This window comes from Rana temporaria, chromosome 2 (assembly GCF_905171775.1).
Source record: "Rana temporaria chromosome 2, aRanTem1.1, whole genome shotgun sequence".
Lineage (NCBI taxonomy): Eukaryota > Metazoa > Chordata > Amphibia > Anura > Ranidae > Rana > Rana temporaria.
Genome location: NC_053490.1, coordinates 509892835 through 509918471, shown reverse-complemented (window position 1 = coordinate 509918471; position 25637 = coordinate 509892835). Strand labels below are relative to the sequence as shown.

The 25637-nt window shown below is 45.2% G+C and overlaps 1 protein-coding gene across 1 annotated transcript in view; it reads left to right on the top strand.

Moving 5' to 3' along the window:
- The window catches only part of VPS26C (VPS26 endosomal protein sorting factor C), a 58342-nt gene extending 40131 nt beyond the window's left edge, over positions 1–18211 (top strand). Inside the window, exons 6-8 of the mRNA XM_040338966.1 lie at positions 14895–15045; positions 17632–17784; positions 17872–18211. Of these exons, the coding sequence (XP_040194900.1) occupies positions 14895–15045; positions 17632–17784; positions 17872–17954 (387 nt within the window). The 3' untranslated portion in view covers positions 17955–18211. The remainder of the gene's footprint in view (positions 1–14894; positions 15046–17631; positions 17785–17871) is intronic.
- The last annotated feature ends 7426 nt before the right edge of the window (positions 18212–25637 follow it).

Genomic DNA, 25637 nt, shown 5'->3' with positions numbered 1-25637 from the left:
GATAGGAACGCCCAGTCCCGCAGTCATCAGAACCCGGAAGCCCTGGACGAAATCCGAATATAACGGTATAAAAAAAAGACCTGTATACAGTAAATGTCCTTGGTATGCTGGCTCTAATGTTAGAAATGTGTTTTTAGGGGGAAACTCCGCTTTAAGTGGTTAAAATAACATAAACAAACAGTGGCGGCTGGTGCTCAAAAATTTTTGGGGGGGGCGCAAACGAGGGTTGTGGGGGCAAGTTTGTATCAAGATTTCTTCAAGAAAGATACCATTCATTGATCAATCGCTGCTTAATCACTTGAAGATCGGTGTGATTTATGGACACTTTTATATGAATTTATTTTCTTTTCAACTTTCTTGATTGTCCTGTGCGCAGTGGTGGTTTAGAAAGTTACTAGAGGGCGTTGATTAGCTTTGTTTACCAGCGTTTATTAGTTTTTCTTTATCGCAGCGCAGCTATTTTTTCGAACATTTGCTCTCTATGGTGTGTATCTCACATGGTTTGTATTGTGTCAAATACACATTTTTTTCTTCTCGTTTAATCTCAGACAGCGCAGTATTTTCACTTTACCTCTTGCAGATCTGTCAGTGTATCTGTGTGCCCTACATAGGCAAGCAGATACACTGACAGGAATAATCGATGAACTATCACGGCACTCCACAGCGCCGGGGTAGTTAATTGAAAACTACAATCCGACAGCCGTAAAGGTTTTCAGGGCTTGTAGTTCATTCACACACACCGCTGTATGAATGAAAACTAAAACATAGTTTTGTACCAGAGATAGATTAATTATGTTGCCAACATCCCTTCTGTTTGGAGAATGAAAAAAAGGGGTGTCCCCCTAGCAAGGGGATGGGACTTTAACCACTTAAGGACCGCCTCCTGCACATATACGTCACATATACGGCAGAATGGCACGGCTGGGCACAAGCACGTACCTGTACGTCCTCTTTAAAGCGGAGTTCCACCCAAAAATGGAACTTCCGCTTATCCCACTCCTCACGCCCTTACATGCCACATTTGGCATGTAATTTTTTTGGGGGGGGAGTGGGGGCTTCAGGAGAAGGGGACTTCCTGTCCCACTTCCTCCTTCCGCCGAGGGGCTGCAAAGGCGATTAAGCTTAATCGCCTTTTGGCAGCCCCTCCCTGTAGGCGATCGCCTAGGACACGTGACAGGTCCTAGGCGATCGCCTGTCCAATCAAACAGCGCAGCGCCGGGCCGCGCACGCATGCCCGGCCGTGAAGCCGAAAGCTGTCACGGCCGGGTGCCCACAGTGACAATGAAGACGCCGGCCGGGGAGGGGGGGAGAGGAGCGGAGCCCCGGCCGGCGCGTCGCAGGAACGCTGGAGCAGGTAAGTGTCTGTTTATTAAAAGCCAGCAGCTACACTTTTTGTAGCTGCTGACTTTTAATAAACATAAATATTGGCTGGAACTCCCCTTTAAGTGCCCGGTCCGAAGCGCCGGGACCCGATTGCCGCTGGAGTCCTGCGATCGGTCCCCGGAGCTGAAGAACGAGGAGAGGTGTGTGTAAACACAGCTTCCCCGTTCTTCACTGTGGCGCTGTCATTGATCGTGTGTTCCCTGATATAGGGAAACACGATCAATGACGTCACACGTCCAGCCCCACCCCCCTACAGTTAGAAACACACATGAGGTCACACTTAACCCCTTCAGCGCCCCCTAGTGGTTAACTCCCAAACTGCAATTGTCATTTTCACAGTCAACAATGCATTTTTAAAGGATTTTTTGCTGTCAAAATGACAATTGTCCCAAAAATGTGTCAAAATTGTCCGATGTACTGGAGGGCGGATTGGCCCTCCCCTGCCTTCAAATGTATTATATTGCCTCTCAATTGGCCCACGTACACTGGTGGTTTTACCCCGAAGCCAACAATGCAGCCACTGCATTGGAGGCAGCCATCCTCACCTCCTATGAATCCCTGCAAAATTTGATTCATCGTATGTCCCTTGGGGGGCGGGAGGGAACGAGTATTATAGCTATGACTCTACGGATTATTAAACTCACTAAATTGCAAGTCCCCTCCAGCAGTAATACATACTCACCGAACACTCCACTTTGGGGGAATCCGAACCTTCCGGAATTTTTCCGTAGATCGGATGGGGGATACTGGTCGAAAAGGGGGGTAAAAACTATTTTACATCTGTTCTCAGGCAATGTGTTTCGTACTTTTGAGGAATTTCGTAGAGACTATAATCTGCCACGCACGGCTTACTTCCTTTACCTACAGATACGCCACACTGCAGCAACGCAGTTTGGCCTTCGTAACATAGTCGTCCAGCTTTCTCGGCTGGAGCGACTACTAACTGACCCCTCGCACACCAAGTTAGTCTCCACATATTATGGGTCTCTCCTGCACACTACGACTCAAAGGCTGAGCAAAGCGGCTGCTAGCTGGAGAGCCGACATCCCTGAACTGACGGAGGAGATCTGGCAGGAGGTATTACCCCTCCAGGTCCCTTCTGTCATTTCGTCCCGTGACAAGGTAATACAGACCAAACTGTTATATAGATCCTACTTCACACCATGCTTACTGTTCAAACTCAGCAGAATCCCCTCAGCGCTATGCTCCCGATGCGGCGCGGCCGATGGCACGTTCTTTCATATGATGTGGGAGTGTGCTCCGATTAGAAAGTTCTGGTCGGAGGTCACGGCCTTCGTTAGCTCGCTGACTGAGATACCCAATATATGTAATCCTCTGAGGTGTTTACTGGGCCACATTGATGACGAGACTATATCTAAGAATATGCAAACCTTCCTGCGGATAGTACTGTTCTATGCTAAGAAGTCTATAACCTTCCACTGGAAGTCTCCATCCTTACCTACCATTGTCTTCTGGCTCACCACCATCAATCGTGCTATACCGCTGTATAAGATGACATATGAGGCCAGAGGGTGTCCAAAAAAATTCTTGAAGGTCTGGGGCTCTTGGGTTGATTCCGAGAGCACCATACCTCCTGCTCCTTGAACTTTGACTGATACCTCTGCCCGTTGAATAGAACTAAGTGAGTAAATTAACGATTCTGTGGTTTTTCTCCCACCTTTCTCTGTGCGTTTTTATGAAAATGCTCAATGTGTACCAGCTACCAAAGTTTTGTAAAATGATGTACCGGGTGATGTTCGCCTAGGATGTGTGTTTGTTGTATTGTCTGTTTTGTATGTACAAAAATTTCAAAATAAAAATTTACCTTTAAAAAAAAAAAAAATTGTCCGATGTGTCCGCCATAATGTCGCGGTCACGAAAAAAACCGCTGATCGCTGCCATTAGTAGTAAAAAAAAATGATGAATAAAAATGCAATGAAACTATCCCCTAAACATTACAAATTTTGCGCAAACCAATTGATAAACGCTTATTGCAATTTTTTTTTTTTTTTTATACCAAAAATAGGTAGAAGAATAAGTATTGGACTAAACTGAGGAAAAATGTTTATACATTTTTGGGAGATATTTATTATAGCAAAAAGTAAACAATATTGAATTTTTTTCAAAATTGTTGCTCTATTTTTGTTTATAGAGCAAAAAAATAAAAACCGCAGAGGTGACCAAGTACCACCAAAAGAAAGCTCTATTTGTGGGAAAAAAAGGACGCCAATTTTGTTTGGGAGCCACGTTGCACGACCACGCAATTGTCAGTTAAATCGACGCAGTGCCAAATCGCAAAAACTGGCCAGGTCCTTTACCTGCATTTTGGTCCGGGTCTTAAGTGGTTAAAGGCAACAAGAATAGCAAAAATTATAAATTTGAAAATCATTTAATTATCGTATAAATGTCTAAGAAGTGACCATAAAATCATGAATATAATTCATGAATACATAAAAACAATCATAATTGAATACAACTTTGTCTCAAGTATTGTGATGAGGCCCGATGCGTTTCAGGGAAATTCCCATTCTTCAGGGGCGTGTCCTTCTTTGAAGACTAATGATATCTAAAAGGCATACAAAAAATAAAGATTGGCAAAAGATATAACATAGAACAGATGAGCATTGTTGGGAAAGAAGAGGCACAAAGTAGCCCCCAAAAAAAGGGGGCACATAGTAAATCACGGAAAAAAAAAACATAAAAGTTCCCAAATGATACGATTGCCAAAGATGTGACCAGATAATTCTTTGTGGAAAGATGTACTAAAATGAATCTACTAGAATGAAGTCGAAAAACAACTTAAAGCAGCCTGATTAAAAAAAATATATATATTATAAGACCGCTTAAACCAAACCGCCTTGCTTTTTTTTTTAATCGGGCTGGTTTAAGTTGTTTTTCGACTTCATTCTAGTAGATTCATTTTAGTACATCTTTCCACAAATAATTATCTGGTCACATCTTTGGCAATCGTATCGGGTAAAACCTTCATGTTTTTTTTTTTTTTTGGTAATTTTTTGCGTGATTTTCTATGTGCCCCTTTTTTTTTTGGAGGCTACTTTGTGCCTCTTTTTTCTCAACGATGCTCATCTGTTCTACCGTGTTTCCCCGAAAATAAGCCTGGGTCTTATATTAATTTTGGCAACAAAAGACACAGTAGGGCTTATTTTCGGGGTAGGTCTTACCATGTAATGTGCTGTCTCCTCTTCCCGCCTGATAGGAATCCCCAGTGTGAACTGAGTTAAAATTGTAAAATCCTATAATCCACTCTATTACAGTATTATATAATGTACAATGTGTGTGTTTCTGTAATATAATTGTGCCAAATACCTTCGTCATAGCGCCGCTCTGCACTTCTGTGACCTGCAGGAGCTCTCCTCCACGCAATTATATTACAGAAACACACACATTGTACATTATATACTACTGTAATAGAGTGGATTTTAGGGTTTTACAAGCATTTTAAACTAGGGCTTATTTTCGGGGTAGGGCTTATTTTGCAGCCCTCCTGGAAAATAACGCTAGGTCTTATTTTCGGGGTAGGTTTTACTTTCGGGGAAACACAGTATGTTATATCTTTTGCCAATCTTTTTTTTTTGTATGCCTCAAAGAAGGACACGCCCCTGAAGAAAGGGAATTTCCCTGAAATGCGTCGGGCCTCATCACAATACTTGAGACAACGCTGTATTCAATTATGATTGTTTTTATGTATTCTGAATTGTTATGAATTATATTCATGATATTATGGTCGCCATATACCTGGCTTCTTAGACATTTATACGATAATTAAATGATTTTCAGATTTATCGTTTTTGCTATTCTTGTTGCCTTAAGGCCGCATTCACACCTGAGCGTATCATTTTTGGTCGTTTTTTCTGGTGTTTTGTCGCACGTATTAACACGTATTCGCGCGTTTGCATACAGCGTTGTCCGACGTTTTTGAACTTTGACGTTTTTTATCTTAGCCAATAGGAAAAATGCTCATCTCTTTCATCATTTGTTGCTATGTTTGTAGATTTTTTTTTATCTTCTTCCTGGGTGAATATTCTATTTCACAGAACAGATTAAAGCGACAAAACGCCCATAGAAACGCTTGTTGTTAGTGCTAGATGCTTGAATCAAGCGTTTCCATTAGTTTCTATGGGAATACAAATGTTCAAAAACGCCCAAATCAGCCCGATTCGCGGCGACAAAAAAGGGTCCAGAACTTGTTTGAGCTTCAGGCGTTCGGCTTCAGGCCTTTTGGAGTGGAGATGTGAATTATCTCCATAGAGAATAATGTATTTTCTCTTCCGTTCATAGACAGACACAGCATCCTTTGACAGTAGGGTTATATCCGCTTCCCTACTGTCAAAGGATGCTGTGTCCGTCTGAGAAATGGATTTTACGGTGAGTACAAAAATCCTATTTTCTCTTCCGTTCATAGACGGACACAGCATCCTTTGACAGTAGGGAAGCGGATATAACCCTACTGTCAAAGGATGCTGTGTCCGTCTATGAACTCAGAGAAATGGATTTTACGGTGAGTACAAAAATCCTATTGTTTCCCCTCTAGCATTTTGTAGTTTCAGGCTACAAAACGCTCAGGTGTGAATGCAGCCTTAGGCCCCGTACACACCAGAGGATATCCGCTGGAAATGGTCCGCCGGACCGTTTCCAGCGGATACATCCTCTGGCAGATTTGGATCTGATGGCTGTACTCACCATCAGATCGGAACCCGCGCGGAATACATCCGCGGTGACGTGTCGCGCCGTCGCCGCGACGATGACGCGGCGACGTGCGCGACGCTGGAAGGTAACTACTTCCACGCATGCGTCGAATCATTACGACCCATGCGAGGAATGGAAGCGGACGGATTGATCCGGTTAGTCTGTACAGACGACCGGATCAATCCGCTGGACACGATTCAAGCGGATAGATTTCTTAGCATGCTAAGAAATTTCTATCCGCTTGAAATCGATCGGCCGGATTTTAATCCGCGGAAAAATATCCGCTAGGCCGTACAGACGACCGGATTTGTCCGCTGGAACTGATCCGCGGATCAATCCCAGCGGATAGATCCGGTCGTCTGTACGAGGCCTGAAAGTCCCAACCCCTTGCTAGGGGGACACCCCTTTTTTCGCTGTATGAATGAATGACGTGGCAGTGTGGGCAGAGCCCCGCTCGGCCGCGCTGATTTCAAAAAGTGACAGCTAGTACAGGGAACTTCTCCCCATACTGCTGTTACAGGGAGGGGTGCAGCTGCAGCTTTGGAAACAGGTTGCATGTTCCACCCTAAAAACAGTGAACTTGTCCTTTTTTTAAGGATTTCTATTTCTGTTTCAATATTATTATTGGAGTCGTAACAAGCCGCGGTTTGCTCGCCCAGGGGCGACATTGAACAGATGTGTAAGGAAGTAGCACGTGAACGCGCAATGATACATTACGATAAACTGTAACCAGGGCAAGAACTGCTATTTGTTAACAGTCAGGCCTGCGGTGGATTATGAAAGTTCTCTGGTGCCTGTGGGGGGGGGTGTGAGGACATTTTTTTGACACTTTGACATACGAGGATCTTTGTATTGTCAGCAGAGGCTGCAGGTCTTTAGCGTCCATCTCCATCTGGTCAGTGCAAAAGGACACAAATCTTCTGAAGTAGAACAATGTGCGTCCCTTCAGTTACTTCATAATCCACATCTGAGCTGCTGTCTGGAACATGATGGGCTTTTTGGCTGCCCTGCGAATGTTCACAGCCTGTTTTTATTGCAGCGTAGAGAATTATTTGTTAATGATTTAAATGCCCCCTCCTGGAATTCCCTGTTCCTCTGTCAGTAATGTGCCGCCTGTCACTTTCCCCAGACGTTAATTCAGGGTGACTACTGATGGCGTGTGACTCGAAGACCGCCAACGCACCGAGGATCATTACTCTTAATCTGGCCACGCTACCGCTTTGGAGAAGCTGCAGAGAAAGGAAAATAAGTTTGTGCCCGGACCCATCCGATCAGTACAATGTGAACCTTCCAAACGATCAGAGTGGCAGAATGTGAGGAACTTGGCTTCTTTATAATTGGGGTAGAATTACAGTAAATTGGAACAAACTGTACTGTACACCTTAAGGTGCCGCTTTATAATACACACTGATCTGTGTGGGCTGCTGAAAGATTTATTGATGTGCACTATGAACCGCGGCGTTTAAGGCGGCAATTTGCTTCTAGAGTTTCTTAAAGGTGGTAGCATAGTATAACACCAAGGGGTGTTTTTTATTTTATTTCTTGGTGGTATATCACCTTTTCGGTGTCATTTACCCAGTTTGCTACGCTTTTGCAGCAAGGGGTTAAATGGTTATCAAGTAATTTAATATCTCCGATAGGTCTTAAACCCAAGATTTACCCCCCTTTCTGACCTGGCCATTTATAGCGATACGGCACTGTGTTACTTTAACTGGCAATTGCGCGGTCGTGCAATGTTGTACCCAAATACAATTTGTCCTCCCCCCCCCCCCCCCCCCCCCCCCCCCACAAACAGAGCTTTCTTTTGGTGGTATTTGATCACCTCTGCTTTATTTTATTTTATGCGCTATAAACAAAAAAAGAGCAACAATTTAACAACTTAAGCCCCGAGCCATTTTGTTGCTAAAGGACCAGGCCCCCTTTTTGCGATTCGGGGTTTTATGGCATTTTTATTAACATTTTTTTTTTATACTAGTAATGTCTGCGATCAGTGACTTTTATCGTGACTGCGACGTTATGGCAGACACATCAGACACCACTTTGAAGCCATTGTCATTTTTTACAGCGATCAGTGCTATAGAAATGCACTGCTTACTGTGAAAATGACACTGGCAGTGAAGGGATTTACCTGTAGGGGGTGCTGAATGGGTTAAGTGTGTCCTAGTGAGTGATTCTTACTGTAGGGGGGCGTTCTTGGCATTTGACATTACTGATCGTCGTTCCCTATGATCAGTGACACTCTCACTAGGAATAACGGGGAAAGGTTTGTTTACACTTGCCTCTCCCCGTTCTTCAGCTCTGTGACCCGATCGCGGGACACCGGCGGCGATCTTGTCCACGGGCGCGGCCCACGGCTGGGCTCTTAAAGGGGACGTACCTGTACGTCCTTTTTGACCAGTGGTGCCGCTCTGCCCGATGTGGGGCAAAAAAGTATTTAGTCAGCCACCAATTGTGTAAGTTCTCCCACTTAGAAAGATGAGAGGCCTGTAATTGTCATCATAGGTATACCTCAACTATGAGAGACAAAATGTGGAAAAAAATCCAGACAATCACATTGTCTGATTTGGAAAGAATTTGTTTGCAAATTATGGTGGAAAATAAGTATTTGGTCAATATCAAAAGTTCATCTCAATACTTTGTTATACCGTATTTTCCGGCGTATAAGACGACTTTCTGGATGCAAAAACATGCATCCAAAGTCGGGGGTCGTCTTATACGCCGGGTACAGTCTCAGCACTCACTTTTTTCCCCAGAGCTGACAGTCTCCATACGGCGATCGCGAGCGTGTGTTGATTTCAAAGCCGCGCCTTCACTGCAGAGTGTTCTGTGATAGGAGGAACAAAAATCTTCCCAGCAGCGCCTCTGTTCTTTGTTCCTCCTATCACAGATGCCTTCTCATCCTCGGACGAGATGAGAAGACGTCCGTGATAGGCGGAAAACATAACAGAGGCGCTGCTGGGAAGATTTTTGTTCCTCCTATCACAGAACACTCTGCAGTGAAGGCGCGGCTTTGAAATCAACACACGCTCGCGATCGCCGTATGGAGACTGTCAGCTCTGGGGAAAAAAGTGAGTGTTATTGCACTGGGGGGGGCAACAAGTGCAGGCACAGTGGGGGAAAGTGATGGCAATGTGGGGGGCATGTAATGGCACAATGGCAATGTGAGGGGCAAGTGATGGCAATGTGGGGGCATGTAATGGCACAATGGCAATGTGAGGGGCAAGTGATGGCAATGTGGGGGCATGTAATGGCACAATGGCAATGTGAGGGGCAAGTGATGGCAATGTGGGGGCATGTAATGGCACAGTGGCACAGTCTGGGCATGTAATGGCACAGTGAGGAATGTAATGGCACAGTGAGATTTGAAAAAGCCTGTTTCTGTCAGCGGTTCTGGCTCCCCCTCAGCTTCCAGAAAGACTTGTAGGAAGGGGTAGTCTTATACAGTGAGTATATCCCAAAATCAAAAATTTTCCTGGAAAATTAGGGGGTCGTCTTATACGCCGGGTCGTCTTATACGCCGGAAAATACGGTATATGCTTTGTTGGCAATGACAGAGGTCAATCAAACATTTTCTGTAAGGCTGCATTCACACCTGAGCGTAGGGCGTTCGGTCGTTTTTTCGGGCGTTTTTTTTCGCGCGTATTCATGCTTATTTGCGCGTTTGCATACAGCGTCGTGCGACGTTTTTGTACTTCGGCGTTTCTTATTTTAGCCAATAGGAAAAATTATCATCTTTTCATCACTTGTTGCTATGTTGGTAGATTTTTTTTAATCTTCTGCATGGGCGACAAGTTCTATTGATTAAAGCGACGAAACGCCCATAGCAAACGCCCGTTGTCGCGCGATACGCTCAATACGCGCGTTTCCCATTACTTTCTATGGGGAAAAAAACGCTCAAACGCCGCTGTCGCGCGATTCGCGCGACAAAAAAAGGTCCGGGACTTGTTTGAGCTTCGCGCGACAGGCGTTTGGGCGTTCAGGCGTTCAGGTGTGAACAGTCACCATAGGGAATAATGTTAATTCTCCCCTCTGGCGTTTGTGAGCAGTGCGCTTCAGGCGTAAAAACGCCTAGGTGTGAATGGGGCCTAAGTCTTCACAAGGTTGTCACACACTGTTGCTGGTATGTTGGCCCATTCCTCCATGCAGATCTCCTCTAGAGCAGTGATGTTTTGGGGGCTGTCGCTGGGAAACACGGACTTTCAACTCCCTTCAAAGGTTTTCTATGGGGTTGAGATCTGGAGACTGGCTAGGCCACTCCAGGACCTTGAAATGCTTCTTACGAAGCCACTCCTTCGTTGCCCGGGTGGTGTGTTTGGGATCATTGTCATGCTGAAAGACCCAGCCATGTTTCATCTTCAATGCCTTGCTGATGGGAGGAGGTTTGCATTCAAAATCTCACGATATATGGCCCTATTCATTCTTTCATGTACACGGATCAGTCATCCTGTTCCCTTTGCAGAGAAACAGCCCCAAAGCATGATGTTGCCACCCCCATGCTTCACAGTAGGTATGGTGTTCTTTGGTTGCAACTCGGCATTATCTCTCCTCCAAACACAACGAGTTGTGTTTCTACCAAACAGTTCTACTTTGGTTTCATCTGACCATATGACATTCTCCCAATCCTCTTCTGGATCATACAAATGCTCTCTAACAAACCTCAGACGGGCCCGGACATGTACTGGCTTAAGCAGGGGGACACGTCTGGCACTGCAGGATCTGAGTCCCTGGCACAGTAGCGTGTTACTGATGGTAGCCTTTGTTACGTTAGTCCCAGCTCTCTGCAGGACATTCACTAGGTCCCCCCGTGTGGTTCTGGAATTTTTGCTCACCGTTCTTGTGATCATTTTGACCCCACGGGGTGAGATCTTGCGTGGAGCCCCAGATCGAGGGAGATTATCAGTGGTCTTTTATGTCTTCCATTTTCTAATTATTGCTCCCACAGTTGATTTCTTCACACCAAGCTGCTTGTGTATTGCAGATTCAGTCTTCCCAGCCTGGTGCAGGTCTACAATTTTGTTTCTGGTGTCCTTCGGCAGCTCTTTGGTCTTCACAATAGTGGAGTTTGGAGTGTGACTGTCCTGTAGCAGTAAAACTGATATAGGGTGGATAAAGTGATTTTAAAGTCTATTTTTTCCCCCCTATAAAAATAACAAACCTGTTATACTTACTAGCTCTGTGCAGTGGTTTTGCACAGAGCAGCCCCGATCCCCCTCTTAGGTCCCTGGCTGGTGCTCCTGGCCCCTCCCTCCTGCCCGCACAGCAAGCAGCTTGCTATGGAGGCTCCCGAGCCGCAGCTTTGTGTGTCCATTCAGACATGGAGCCCCGGTTCAGTCCCGCCCCCTCTCTCTCCTGATTGGCTCTCCCTGCTGTCAAAGCCAGTTAGCCAATGGCACCGCTGCTGTGTCTCAGCCAATTAGGAGGGAGAATGGGCAGAGGCACTTGTGGACACCGCTGGACAGAGATGGGGCTAAGGTAAGTATTGGGGGGGCTGTATAGAATGCATTAGGATAAAAAAAAAAAAACTTCTACCTTAAAAATCACTTTAAAGCAAATGTTAACCCATTGAATGAAATTTAGAGCTGCAATTTTTGGGCCTTATCGCTGCAATTCTTTACAACAACAAAAAAGTGCATATGCGTTGTGCTGTGTATGCTTAAAAAAATAAAATAAAAGAGAGGCGAGCCCCGTTATGTGAGCTGTCATTTACGTGCTCTCCATGTGTATACAATTACAGTTTTTTTTTATTCTTTATTTAATCCTGTGTTACATCTCAGTGCTTCTGACCTCCAGTAGCCTCTTTGCAGCCACTTCCTGTCTACATGCGCAACAGCTGCATGGTTTTTCTTCAGCAGGTTTTCTGGTGGTGACAACAATGCAACCTGGGTGACCATGCAGAAGCACAAGTTGGGAGGCAGGGACAGAGTGTTGTTGTCACAGGAAGTGCTTGGAGAAGTAATTTCATGGCAGGATAACGGGATATGAATGAAAGCTGTGGATAAAACATTGAAAATTACTTTTGGAATGACCTTGTAAAGGAAAGGCACACCAGTGACTATAGTAAGAGCAGCTTCAGCCCAGGCTGTCCCAGCCATGCCTCCCAACGCGTTTCACCCCAGGACGAAACACATTGGGGGTGTGGCTTAGGCTGGTGCTGCTCTTACTATAGTAATTGTTGGGCTTTGTTGGTGTGTTGCACCTGGGGTGTTTTTTCCTTTTTATATTGCATTCTTCTCTCCCCTGGTCTGCACCCTCAGTGGGAGTCGCTGGATTTGGATAAGAAAGGAGCCTGGAGCGACATTCCCAGTTCCTTGGTTTTAGAATGACTTTACCTTATGAGATTGTCTTTATTGGGTTTACATCTACTTTAAAGCAGAGCACAGAGGCCTGCTTTACAACAGATTCCACCACATTCTGGTACCTGGAAGGAGCACAAACCTCTAAGGAAGTATAAACAGCTTGTTTAGGGGGGAGACAAAGAAACCGCTAAGCTTTGTTGCATATTTTGGTCTTCTCCTCTGAGCCTCCGAGTCAGATCTGTTCATTTTGCACATGATCAGCCCGGAGACCAGTAGGACTGTATTACAAAAATGTAGGTATGTTTACCAGCTCCTTCATTGCAGTCTATAGATCAATATTTAGATTGGAATTATTTTATATCATGTTCAGGACCTTGATGCCGCGTACACACGATCATTTTTCGGCATTAAAAAAAACTGAATTTTTCGGCATGAAAAAAGCGACGTTTTTCGGAATATAGAAAAAACAGTTTTTTCCAACTTCATCATTAAAACGACATTGCCCACACACCATCGTTTTTAAAAAATGCTGTAGCAAAGCGCGGTGACGTACAACACGTACGACGGCACTATAAAGGGGAAGTTCCATGCGGATGACGCCACCCTTGGGGCTGCTTTAGCTGATTTCCTGTTGGTAAAAGACGATTCGCGCTTTTCTGTCTGTTACAGCGTGATGAATGTGCTTACTCCATTATGAACGGTAGTTTTACCAGAACGAGCGCTCCCATCTCATAACTTGCTTCTGAGCATGCGCAGGTTGTCAACGTCGTTTTAGCCCACACACGATCATTTTTTACAGCCCGAAAAACGACATAATGTAAAACGTCGTTAAAAAATGCAGCATGTTCGAAAAAAAAAAAAATGTTGTCGTTTTTCAGAACCCGAAAAATGATGTGAAGCCCACACACGATCATTTTAAATGATATTTTTTAAAAACGTTGTTTTTTTTCATGCCGAAAAATGACCGTGTGTACGCGGCATTAGGCTTGGTTCACACTATTGTGATGCAGGAACCAGTGCCATTCCAGTGTTTGTTCCCACATCGCATGTCTCTGGCAGGGAGTTTACACTGCCCTATGTGAAGTGCTGTGGGTGTCAATACGTTAAAGCGGATGTTCGCTCAAAAAAAAATATTAAAAGCCAGCAGCTACAAATACTGCAGCTGCTGACTTTTAATATTAGGACACTTACCTGTCCTGGAGTCCAGCGCCGTCCGCAGCAGAGGATGAGCGATCGCTCGTCTCTCTGCTGCTCCCCCCGCCATCCTCAGTGAGGGAACCAGGAAGTGAAGCGCTCCGGCTTCACTGCCGGGTTCACTACGGCGCATGCGCCCGCCGATTGGCTCCCGCTGTGTTCTGGGAGCCGAGTGTTCCCAGCACACAACGGGGGGGGGGGGGGGGGGAGGGGCGACGGGATGTGACGCAATGCCCGTCTTTTGCCTGTGAATGCCGAGCCGGAAGTGGGTGCAAATACCTGTCTTTAGACAGGTATCTGCACTCCCCCCTGAAAGGTGTCAAATGTGACACTGGAGGGGGGAGGGTGACGATCAGCGGGAGTTCACTTTAGGGTGGAGAACCGCTTTAATGACACCCCCAGATCGGATCGCAGTGCGAACTTCCAAAAGGTGCAGGAATCGCATCGCATGGGTGTGAACATCCATGCGATCCAATTCCAGTGCGGAGCAAAAAAAAAAAAGGGTCCTGCACCATTTTGATGCAAATGCGATGTGAAGCGAATTTAGCCATACAATCTGTTTGGCAGAATTTGCATCGCACAGACATCGCATGTGATCTGCACAGCAGTGTGGTGCAAATCACGTGTCTGGCCTCGCACCAGTGTGAACCCAGCCTTAATGTCTTTACAATATTTTTAAAGCTGAATTTCAGATAAACCACCAAAATGCATATAAGGAGGCTTAATTTGTCTATCCAGTCCAGAGATTTATACAGCACAGCCAGGGACATAACACCACTTGGAGCCGGTTCACACAGGGGCGACCTGTCAGCCGCCTGACGAGTCGCGGTCCGCTCTATTCAATGGAACTGTTCTAATAGGAGCGACACAAGTCGCTCCGACTTAGAAAAAGGCTCCTGTACAACTCGAACGACTTGCATTGACTTCAATACAGAAGTCATTTTGCAAGTTGCCTCAAGTCGTCTTGAGATCGCCTTGCCCAGTCGCCCCACAAAGTCGCGCCGCCTGTGTGTGAACCGGGTCTTATAGTTGAGGTATACAGAGGTGTCTGTCCTTCACCCAAACCTGCTGATTGGACACTTGGGGAGCAGCAGATTGATGGGGGTTATCCTTCTTTGTCAGTACATTTGCATGCAGTACAAATTGTTTGCCCACCTTGCCTCTCTCCCAATATGAATGTTGATGTATAGGAAATTGAAAAAGGCAGATACCTAGTCACATTTCAGGCATTTGAATACATTTAGTGATGTTTTAATGATTATAAAGATGCATTGTTGTATCGGTGTTCGACTTTTGGCTATTCTTGTTCTTCAGAGGGTCTCTCTACCGAGATTTCTCATCCGCGGTCACCTGGACTCAACCAACTGCCTCATCACACAACCTCTGACAGGGGAGCTGATTGTGGAGACATCCGAGGTTGCCATTAAGAGTATTGAGCTGCAGCTGGTACGAGTTGAGACTTGTGGTGAGTTTGCATTGTGGTTCTATGCTTCCTTTTCGGCCAGGTTTCACACTATTGCGAATTGGATGCGGGGCTCACCCCATCCAATTTACATAGCAGGAGAATGTGACTGGCCGTCTATGGAGCCGGTTCACATATCTCCCATGTGGCTTGCACAATCGGACCTGAAATGGTGAACCAGGATGTACAGGATCCCTGCTGGGAGCCGCATCGGCATCCAGTGTGAACGGAGCCTGAATGTCATGAAATGTTTTTTCTTGCACTTTTTAAACATTCACCTATCAGTTGCATATTTTTTTTCTCGCCATAATTGTGCTGCAGGTGAGATTAGCTGTACCTTGGCACTTTAATTGAGGTTAAAGCAGAACTGAAGATTTGCTGTTCTATGCTGTGAGCAGGCAGCCTCTCTTCTGCAATAAACTACACCTACTATCTAACCTGCTCACAGCAACTCCCGAACTGGAAACCGAGCTGCGCATGGGCAGCTCAGCCTGGTTCCTGTGTGCAGGAATGAAGTCACCCCGTGCCTGCTAATGAAGATGGTCAAAGACTGGCACACAGGAGAAGGTGCCTGCGGGGGACTGTTTGGAAAGTATAATACAGGTTTTTGCACCCACTTCTGGGGAGAGACTCCCACGTGAGTTGCCACCCCCCCCCAATCCCCACCACCTTCTGGGAAACACACTGGTCCCAGGAGACCGCAGGGACCACTGGGATAGCGCTGCGTTACTCGCGCATGCGCAGTAGGGAACCGGGCAGTGACACCACAAGGCTTCACTTCCTGATTCCCTCACCGAGGATGGCGTGGGGGGGGGAGCAGAGAGACGAGTGATTGCTTGTCTTCTTTTGCCGACATCGCGGGCACGCTGGACAGGTAAGTGTCCATTTATTAAAAGTCAGCAGCTGCAGTATTTGTAGCTGCTGGCTTTTAATATTTTTTTTTTTTCGCGGGACCTCCGCTAATATATACATGATTGTTTTTGGGGCATGAAGCAAGGATAAAAATGACAGACCCAGAGCCTACACTTTTTTTTTTTAAATGATGGATTACCTTTGAAAGGGAACCATACCTTATTCTTTACAATCCAGTTGCTATGCCTTAGCACACCTACATGACACTACTCTACGATTTGAGCACTGGCTGTGAAGGAGTGCAGGTAAGGGGAGTGTCTCATTGACACAGTCACTTTGTCACCATCAAGGGCAGTGTCCCATTGAGTTTGGTTTGGCTGGATGAATTTATAGTAAGGTACAGCTGTCCTTCAAGTCCCCTTTTACACAGGCACCTCTGTGCGGCGGATGGCAGGTCCTGTCCGCTATGCAGAGAGGCGGACACAGTCCCGCTCTCCTCTATGGGGAAATCGGATGGAAACAGACCGCCTGTCCATTTTTTAGGCGATCCTATCGGCCAGACCATGGGTCTTCAAACTTTGGCCCTCCAGTTGTTCAGGAACTACAATTCCCATCATGCCTAGTCATGTCTGTGAATGGCAGAGTTTTACAATGCCTCATGGGATGTGTAGTTCCGCAACAGCTGAAGGGTCGTAGTTTGAGGATCCCTGAGCCAGACCGATGGAAAATAGGACCACCATCCGTCCTGGACTTTAGGGCAGGATCAGATCGGATAGCAGTGTTTCATAGGGTAGACGCAAGATCTGATCAGGTCCTCCTGAAAAACTGCCAGGCAGACCTGATCGGACAGCCCATATGAAAGGGCCCTGAAGGGTTGGTACAAAAATGTAAAGGTGAACTGACACCGGACAGCATCATTTCCTGGTCCCTGTTGTACTTGCCTCCAGGGTTGCTGAGCTGTCAGCAGTTGGGGCTTTTAAATTCCAGCTCGTCTCCCTCTACGCTTCTGGTATGGATCAGATTGATAAGTACTATCACTGTGACAGCCCTGTCCAATCAAAATTGACCTGGTCCATCTGGAAAGTTCTCACAAAAGAGTGGGAGATTCAAATCCTCTGACTGCTGGAACGGCTGTGGGGGCACTGACAGCTCGGGAACTCCGTAGGTAATTCAGGGCTTTTGTCTGGTGCAAGTTCACTTTTTTACATTCTTTCTGTAAAGGTAAACAAATCCTTTAATTCATTAAAGCGGAGTTCAACCAATTTCAAAGTCAGCAAGAAGTGTAGCTGCTGACTTTTAATAATCAGACACTCACCACGGTCCAGCGATGCGAGTGCAGGAAGCTCCTCTCCGAGGCGCCGGCATTCTAACTTTGGGCGCCTGGCTGTGGCTTCACACTGTGAATGGCCGGGCAATCTTCTGGGACCTGTGACATGTCCCAGAAAATTGCAGGGGGGGAGAGATGAACTTCCCTCAGGCGCCACAGAGCCAAGGGAGGAAGTGGAGCTGTGTACCCGCTCCTCCCCCTAAAAAAAATGACATGCCAAATGTGGCATGTCAGGGGTCACCTGCACTTAAAGCGGAAGTTCCATTTTTGGGTGGAACTCCGCTTTAAGCAAAATAGTAAGGACTAAAATCCTGGCCTTACTTATCAAACAGCCGTGATTTTATCACTTTTATTATTGCAGAGTTATTATTACTACAGCGTGTTGAACAATGGTTTGAATATTTTCTTAGGCTGTGCAGAAGGATACGCCAGAGATGCCACAGAGATCCAAAATATCCAGATAGCAGAGGGCGATGTGTGCAGAGGCCTCTCAATACCCATCTACATGATATTCCCCAGACTGTTCACCTGCCCAACCTTGGAAACCACCAACTTCAAAATAGGTGAAGTATCGTCTTGTCCTTGGAGTGCGACAATGAGGCCCATTGCACCCAGCAGACCGATAACTAAACTTTATTCCTCTTTGACAGAATTTGAGGTGAACGTAGTCGTCGTTCTCCAGGATGACCATCTCATCACAGAGAACTTTCCTCTCAAGTTGTGTCGAATGTGACATTGACTTCTGCAACCGGAGTCATCTGAGAACCAATCAGAGTGGAGCAGTCTGAGTATCTGACGACTTAAACCCTCCAATCGGTCTTTGCGCAAATGCCACAGCAAGATACAATCTAGAGACGCTGTGAAATTTGGTATTTTTGAGGTAAATATTCATCAGCTGGTTTAAAGACGCCTACAATTGTCACTCCTCTTCTGGAGAACAGAATTGGCCACCATTGCCGAACTTTTAATAAACTGTGTTCTAGATTGAAAGTGGCAGCTGAAGAATTAATCTGAATTACAGTACTTCCATTTCACACACAACTCTCTAAGAAGGGACTTTATGTTCTTTCTCCCTGTTAAGATGCCATAAAGTAAAGTTTAAGATATTAAAGTGAATGAATATTAATATGCACTTGCAGCTCCTGTGTTTCATTTTTTTTTTTTTTTTTACACTTTTTTTTTCTTCTCTAATAAATACCCACAGCCAGGGCTTTTTTTCAGGGGGAACCTCTGGCTCAGACCCTTTGGTGCCCGCTCACCACAATCACTTGTAAACACAGAAGTCTGTTTTTTGTGTTTACAAGTGACAGCTCTGCACTCTGTGTGTAACCCCCCTGAACGCTGCAATCTTTAAGACCCTCCTACTGTTTGTGAAATCTGAACGGGGGCATGGTTGGGTTCCTGCACCTATTTTCTGAGGAAAAAAAGCTCTGCCCACAGCTCTTGACAGTCATATAGGGCCTGCTGTTGGTAGAGTGAACACCATGGGGGTTGATTTACTAAAACTGGAGAGTTAGAGAGGGGGGGATTAAAATTGGGACTTTATATGAGGCAATGAGGGGTAACCTCATGTGTCTCCATCACTGGCATATTGGATTGAAGGGGGAGTTGTGGGACTTTAAATGAAGCACACTGCTGGATGACTATAAAATTGCATTGATGTTTATTGATTCCTGGTACATAATACAGTAATACGGTATTGCCTTCAATAAGAATAACATTGGATTGCTACATTCGTGGCCTCTCCGGCCATCAACACAACTATAAATATTACCCTCAGGTAAGAGTGTTTGGGATAGTCTCCTATTCCCCCTCTTCCAACTTATTCCCCCTTGTCCCGTCCATGGAACTATTTTTGCACTTACCCTCATCATTCTTTATCTTTGTATAGACAACTTGTTTTTAATCGCTCCTGATAATTGGGAATACCCATGAAACGCGTAGAGCTATTCAACGACTGCTACATGCCACTCCCTTGCAGAACCATGTTTAAGATTCAACTGTTTACAGTGTTTATGGTCATCTATATATCATGTATATTTGTTTACCATTTCCAACTGCGTTGGAACATATGTGTACCTATACAAATCGTTTACCTGTTATCCAATGTTATTATTATTGCAGGCAATACCGTATTACTGTATTCTGTACCAGGAATCAATAAACATCAATGCAATTTTATAGTCATCCAGCAGTGTGCTTCATTTTAAAGTCCCACAACTCCCCCTTCAATCCAATAAAACTGGTGAGTGCAAAATCTGGCCATTAAAAATTTAGAACATGCTCTATTTTTTTTTCGTCGTTTTTCACATCATCTTTTTTTCTCGTCGTGAAAAATGATCGTGTGTAGGCTTTAACGACAGGGGAAAAAACGTGCATTCTCAGAAGCAAGTTATGAGAAGGGAAATTGGCATAATCAGCCCAAAGGGTGGCGCCATTCGAATGGAACTTCCCTTTTATAGTACCGTCGTACGTGTTGTACGTCACCGCGCTTTGCTCAAGCATTTTTTTTATCACAATCATGTGTATGCAAGGCAGGCTTGAGAGGAATCGCGTAGAGAAAAATTATGTTTTTTTTTCCATGACATGAAAAAACGGTCGTGTGTACGCGGCATAAGCCAGGAAAATTCAGTTGTTTGCAGGCTGGTCAGTGGGTTGAGCAGGGATTTTGTCTGGTTTTTGCTGCAAAGGCCAGCTCTAGGTGAGGGCAGTGGCCATTGGCTTGTACTTGAGTGTGTGTGTGTGTGTGTATATATCACACACACACAATAACTAATATATATATATATATATAATATATATATATATATATATATATATATATACTAGGGCTGTTACTGAATAAAATGTTTGTGTTCGATTAATCGTTTTTTTTTTTTTAATCGATTAATCTACTAATTTCGATTATTAACGCACATACAGATCCAACTACTTTTAGCTGATCTCCTTGCAGGCTGATTCCCAGTGCAGCTACCAACCACTGGAAAATGGATAGCAGGATACAAAAAATACACAAAGGCAGCGCTCGATGGGAATAGCATTAAAACTTTTATAGTCTTCAAGTAGGTAACAAAATAAATATTGCACTGGAGATAAAATCGATGTAGCTACATAAACTGTAAAAATGGTGCGAGTAATACCAAACGGTAGCAAAAGCAGTCATAAAAACATGTAGCTAAGTATGATACTGGTATAAAAATGTGTACAGTGATGCCACTGCTGAATCCAGATGAGGAGAGGTTAACATCAGTCCGTCGGCATGTAGATGTCCCGTGAAGGGAACTATCGCAACTCCCAGTGGATGGTTGTAGAATCCCAGGTTGATAGAGGGAAGTGTAACAGCCCTTGCGTGTGGCAGATAGTGAGGTCCCGCCGGCATGCGGATATGAAGGCACAGCAAAGGAGCCCTTCAGATGGACACGGCAAGCCCCGCCGGTGTCCGTGACGTTACTGGATCTCCGACGGAACTCCCTGAAGGCCCGGAAGCCGGTGGAGAGGTGAGTACCAATCAAAAGAATTTTAATCGATCAAAAAGATTAAAGATTAATCGATTAATTAAAAGTTAATTTGCACAGCCCTAATATATATATATATATATATATATATATATATATATATATACACACACACACACACACACTAGTGAATTTACTGCTGTAAAAACCAGATGAAGATCTGCCTGTCTGTGAGGAGACGGAAAGGTTCAAAGGGATAAAGTGAGGAGGCAGCAAGTAACTAGTTTGCAACCCTGGAACCTCAAATCCCACACCCAAGCATTTGGATTGCAAGGTGTCCATATGTTCACAAAGGCCAACAGACGTCCTCCTACTCTGGAATGTGAGGTCACACCTTCATACAGAGGAATGTTTGTCTGAGGATTTGGCAGACTTGGACTGCCAGACTTTGCAGGTGGATGAGAAGCCAAGCATGGGAAGTCTCTACATCAAAAGAGTGGATTGGGTGAGAGAGGGAGAGGACTTTGTAGTCCATTCCTCAAGCTTCTTCCACTGAAAGAGATGAGTGCTCTTACCACAAGCAACATCCATGATGAAAACATTGAGGACTGGTCCAAAGAGATGTTGTCCCTTGAAGGGCATGCAGGTCAAACACTTCTCACAAAATTGTACCACAGGCTAGCACTTTAACTGAAGATCCTCACAGCAGTGGTGGTTAGATCCTTCTTAGGGGTTTCACCCAGTCAGATCTGGTCTGAGAAAGAAAAGTCAAAACCAAAATTGGGGGGTAACTAGTACCGGAACAGGGTTGTGCAGCATGCAGAGTGGCAAAAATCCAGAATTGCACCGCCCCCCCCCCAATACATGCTGTAGAATGGATGTACCGCCCAACATCCTTTTTATTGGGTCATTGCTTCACTGCGGCCAGGGCAACTTACCCTCATGCCCACCACTTGTCTAGGCCCTGGGTGTAAGGTGGAACTTGCCAACATGAATAGAGTGCTGGAGAAGGCTTCCAACTCTTTATTGGATAAATTGGTAAAAGCAAATCAGCCACCAAAATAGTTGCCTTGTTAAGGGGAGATCTGGCCGGATCCACAGAGGGAAGAGACTACTTCTCAATAAAAATCTGCACCAAATGAACACAAGGCCAGCAGGCACTTATGGGGAGCAAACATCCCGTTGGGGTTTCCATAATAATTTTTTTTTTCTAGAACAATACCAGATCATGCGGTTTTCATTTAACCACTTACCCCCCGGACCATATTGCTGCCCAAAGACCAGAGTACTTTTTGTGATTCTGGACTGCGTCGCTTTAACTGACAATTGCGCGGTCGTGCGACGTGGCTCCCAAACAAAATTGGCGTCCTTTTTTCCCCACAAATAGAGCTTTCTTTTGGTGGTATTTGATCACCTCTGCGGTTTTTATTTTTTGCGCTATAAACAAAAATAGAGCGACAATTTTGAAAAAATAAAATATTTTTTACTTTTTGCTGTAATAAATATCCCCCAAAAATATATAAAAAAACATTTTTTTTCCTCAGTTTAGGCCGATACGTATTCTTCTACCTATTTTTCGTTAAAAAAATCGCAATAAGCGTTTATTGATTGGTTTGCGCAAAAGTTATAGCGTTTACAAAATAGGGGGTATTTTTATGTAATTTTTCTTAATATATTTTTTTTACTAGTAATGGCGGCGATCAGCGATTTTTTTTCGGTACTGCGACATTATGGCGGACACTTCGGACACTTTTGACACATTTTTGGGGCCATTGGCATTTTTATAGCGATCAGTGCTATAAAAATGCATTGGATTACTATAAAAATGCCACTGGCAGGGAAGGGGTTAACACTAGGGGGCGGGGAAGGGGTTAAGTATGTTCCCTCTGTGTGTTCTTACTGTGGGGGGGGGGGGGGGGGCTCGCTAGGGGAAACACTGATCCTCGGTTCATACATTGTATGAACGGAAGATCAGCATTTCCCCCGCTGACAGGACCGGGAGCTGTGTGTTTACACACACAGCTCCCGTTCCCTGCTCTGTACCGAGCGATCGCATGTGCCCGGCGGCGATCGCGCCTGCCGGGCACACGCACGGGAGTCGGGGGCGAGCGGGGGGCGCGCGCGCCTCCGGCGGCACGCACGCGCCCCCTAGTGGCGGCTAAAAGAGAGGACGTATAGCTACGGGCTCTCGCCTAGGAGAGCCGACCTGCCGCCGTATAATGACGGTGGCTGGTCGGCTAGTAGTTAATCAGTACATGATTCATCCAAAGGGGGGGGGGGGGAGAGAGAATCGGAAGAGCAAGACCAGGCATGTTTAGAAATGAAAGAATTTACTACATCACTTCTGAAGTTGTATTCTTTTTGTACAAGATTTTTCGAAAGTTTAGTAAACTCTTCATTTTCGATATGAGACAAACATGCAAAAAAAAATGGACAATCATTCTTCTGATATTCTCCTCATGTGTATGAGGAAGGATCCTCTATTCTCAGAGTAGTGCACATTGCATCAATAAGAGCTAGAATAGACTCTTCTCTTGGAAGTTATAGCAGTAGACAGCAGTGTGACTCCTCAGGTATAACCATATCTGATAAGGACTTCAGAATTATTCATTCTCTGTGACCAATGGCTTGGGAGTTGCTAAAGGGCTGTGGGCAAATCCAATACAGAATCTGCCGCCCAGGGTGTAAGAGTTCGCTTATGGCCTCTAATGATCAGAGTCTGTAGATTACTGGATAATTTGGAACATAAATTCCTGCCTGACCATTGTAAAAAAAAAAAACCTCAGTTGGTAAGGACCCAACTGATGGAGCCAAGGAAGACTCCGATAGAAGAGGACGACATGACTGCAGACCATCAGTAAGTGCAATGCAAACAGCCGTGGCACATGGGACTGTCTACCTTCCCCTGGTGACATGTTGCAGCCTAAAGAATCAAAGCCTGAAGTACTTGCAAAACCTGGTAACAAGTGAGGGTCCGTGACCAATGTCATCCCCACCCCTCCTTTATTAACCACTTAAGCCCCGGACCAATATGCTGCTAAATGCCCAAAGGCGTTTTTACAATTGGGCACTGCGTCGCTTTAACAGACAATTGCGCGGTCGTGCGACGTGGCTCCCAAACAAAATTGGCGTCCTTTTTTCCCCCACAAATAGCGCTTTCTTTTGGTGGTATTTGATCACCTCTGCGGTTTTTATTTTTTGCGCTATAAACAAAAATAGAGCGACAATTTTGAAAAAAATGCAATATTTTTTACTTTTTGCTGTAATAAATATCCCCCAAAAACATATAATTTTATTTTTTTTCCTCAGTTTAGGCCGATACGTATTCTTCTACCTATTTTTGGTAAAAAAAATTGCAATAAGCGTTTATCGATTGGTTTGCGCAAAATTTATAGTGTTTACAAAATAGGGGATAGTTTTTTTTTTTACTACTAATGGCGGCGATCAGCGATTTTTTTTTCGTGACTGCGGCATTATGGCGGACACTTCGGACAATTTTGACACATTTTTGGGACCATTGTCATTTTCATAGCAAAAAATGCATTTAAATTGCATTGTTTATTGTGAAAATGACAGTTGCAGTTTGGGAGTTAACCACAGGGGGCGCTGTAGGAGTTAGGGTTCACCTAGTGTGTGTTTACAACTGTAGGGGGGTGTGGCTGTAGGACTGACGTCATCGATCGAGTCTCTCTATAAAAGGGATCACTCGATCGATGCAGCCGCCATAGTGAAACACGGGGAAGCCGTGTTTACTTACGGCTCTCCCCGTACTTCAGCTCCGGGGAGCGATCGCGATGGAGCGGCTAGAAACGAATAGCCGCGCCATCGTCCCGGATCGCTCCCCGCGGGAATCCGACCGCCGCATGTAGCGGGGGGGTCCCAATCGGACCCGCGGAAAGTCAAGGACGTACCTGTACGCCCATTTGCCTGTACGTACATATACATGCGGCGGTCGGCAAGTGGTTAAATCCATACTCTGCCCACTTCCATAGAAAATGGAAAAACATTCTGCCAGACACACCTTCCCTCAGCTACCAGACCCACCCTAGGTTTCAAAGCATTGAGTGAGTGAGAAACTTATATAGCACAACACATGTGAACTGAATCGCCTCTGGGCACTTAGTATCCGTTCCCTACTGTCCTTTTGCCTTCAGAAAAGATGGGTTTTGAGTTTTTTTCTGAAGGCCAGGTGATTCACCTCCAACCAGATGCTGGTTGGTAAAGCGTTCCATAGTCTAGGTCCTTGGACTGCAAATCTTCGTTCTCCTTTGGACTTCTATCTGGCTTTTGGTATCTGGTGTAGATTTTGGTCGGTGGATCGTAGAATGCGATTGGGGTTGTGACTTTTTAATTTTTCGCATGGATATTGGGGGGCATTTCCTTGCACACACTTATGCGTCAGACAGAGTGCCTTAAAAGTAATTCTGTCTTTTACTGGCAACCAATGAAGGGATCTCAGTGAAGGCGAAATTGATGCCCATGTTTTTTTTCCCAGTCACGCGGCCGTATTATGAACGACTTGCAGACGAGTGATTTGGTATTTTGGGAGTCCGAGGGCATTTGCATAGTCGAGTCTGGAGTTGATAATTGTTCCCACCACCACTGCTATGTCTTCTTTCGGGATAAAGGGAACGAGTCTACGTAGCAGGCGCAGCAGATGGTGGGATCCGCTGACTACTGACTGACCCTATTTGTGCATCTATTGTCATGTGGGTGTCAAAAATGACTCCGAGACTTTTGACTTTGGTGCTAGGGGTGATGGTTTGTCCCAGAATGGGCGGGGGTGTCCATGTTGGTGCGGGAAATCTTTTTCGGTTGGCGTGAAACAGGAGAAGTTCTGTTTTTGAGCCGTTGAGTTTAGGGTAACTCTTCGTCATCCAATTTTCTATCAAAGTAAGGCATTTCTCTAGTCCGAGATAATGATCCTTATTGTTGCAGATGCGAAAATATAGTTGTGTGTC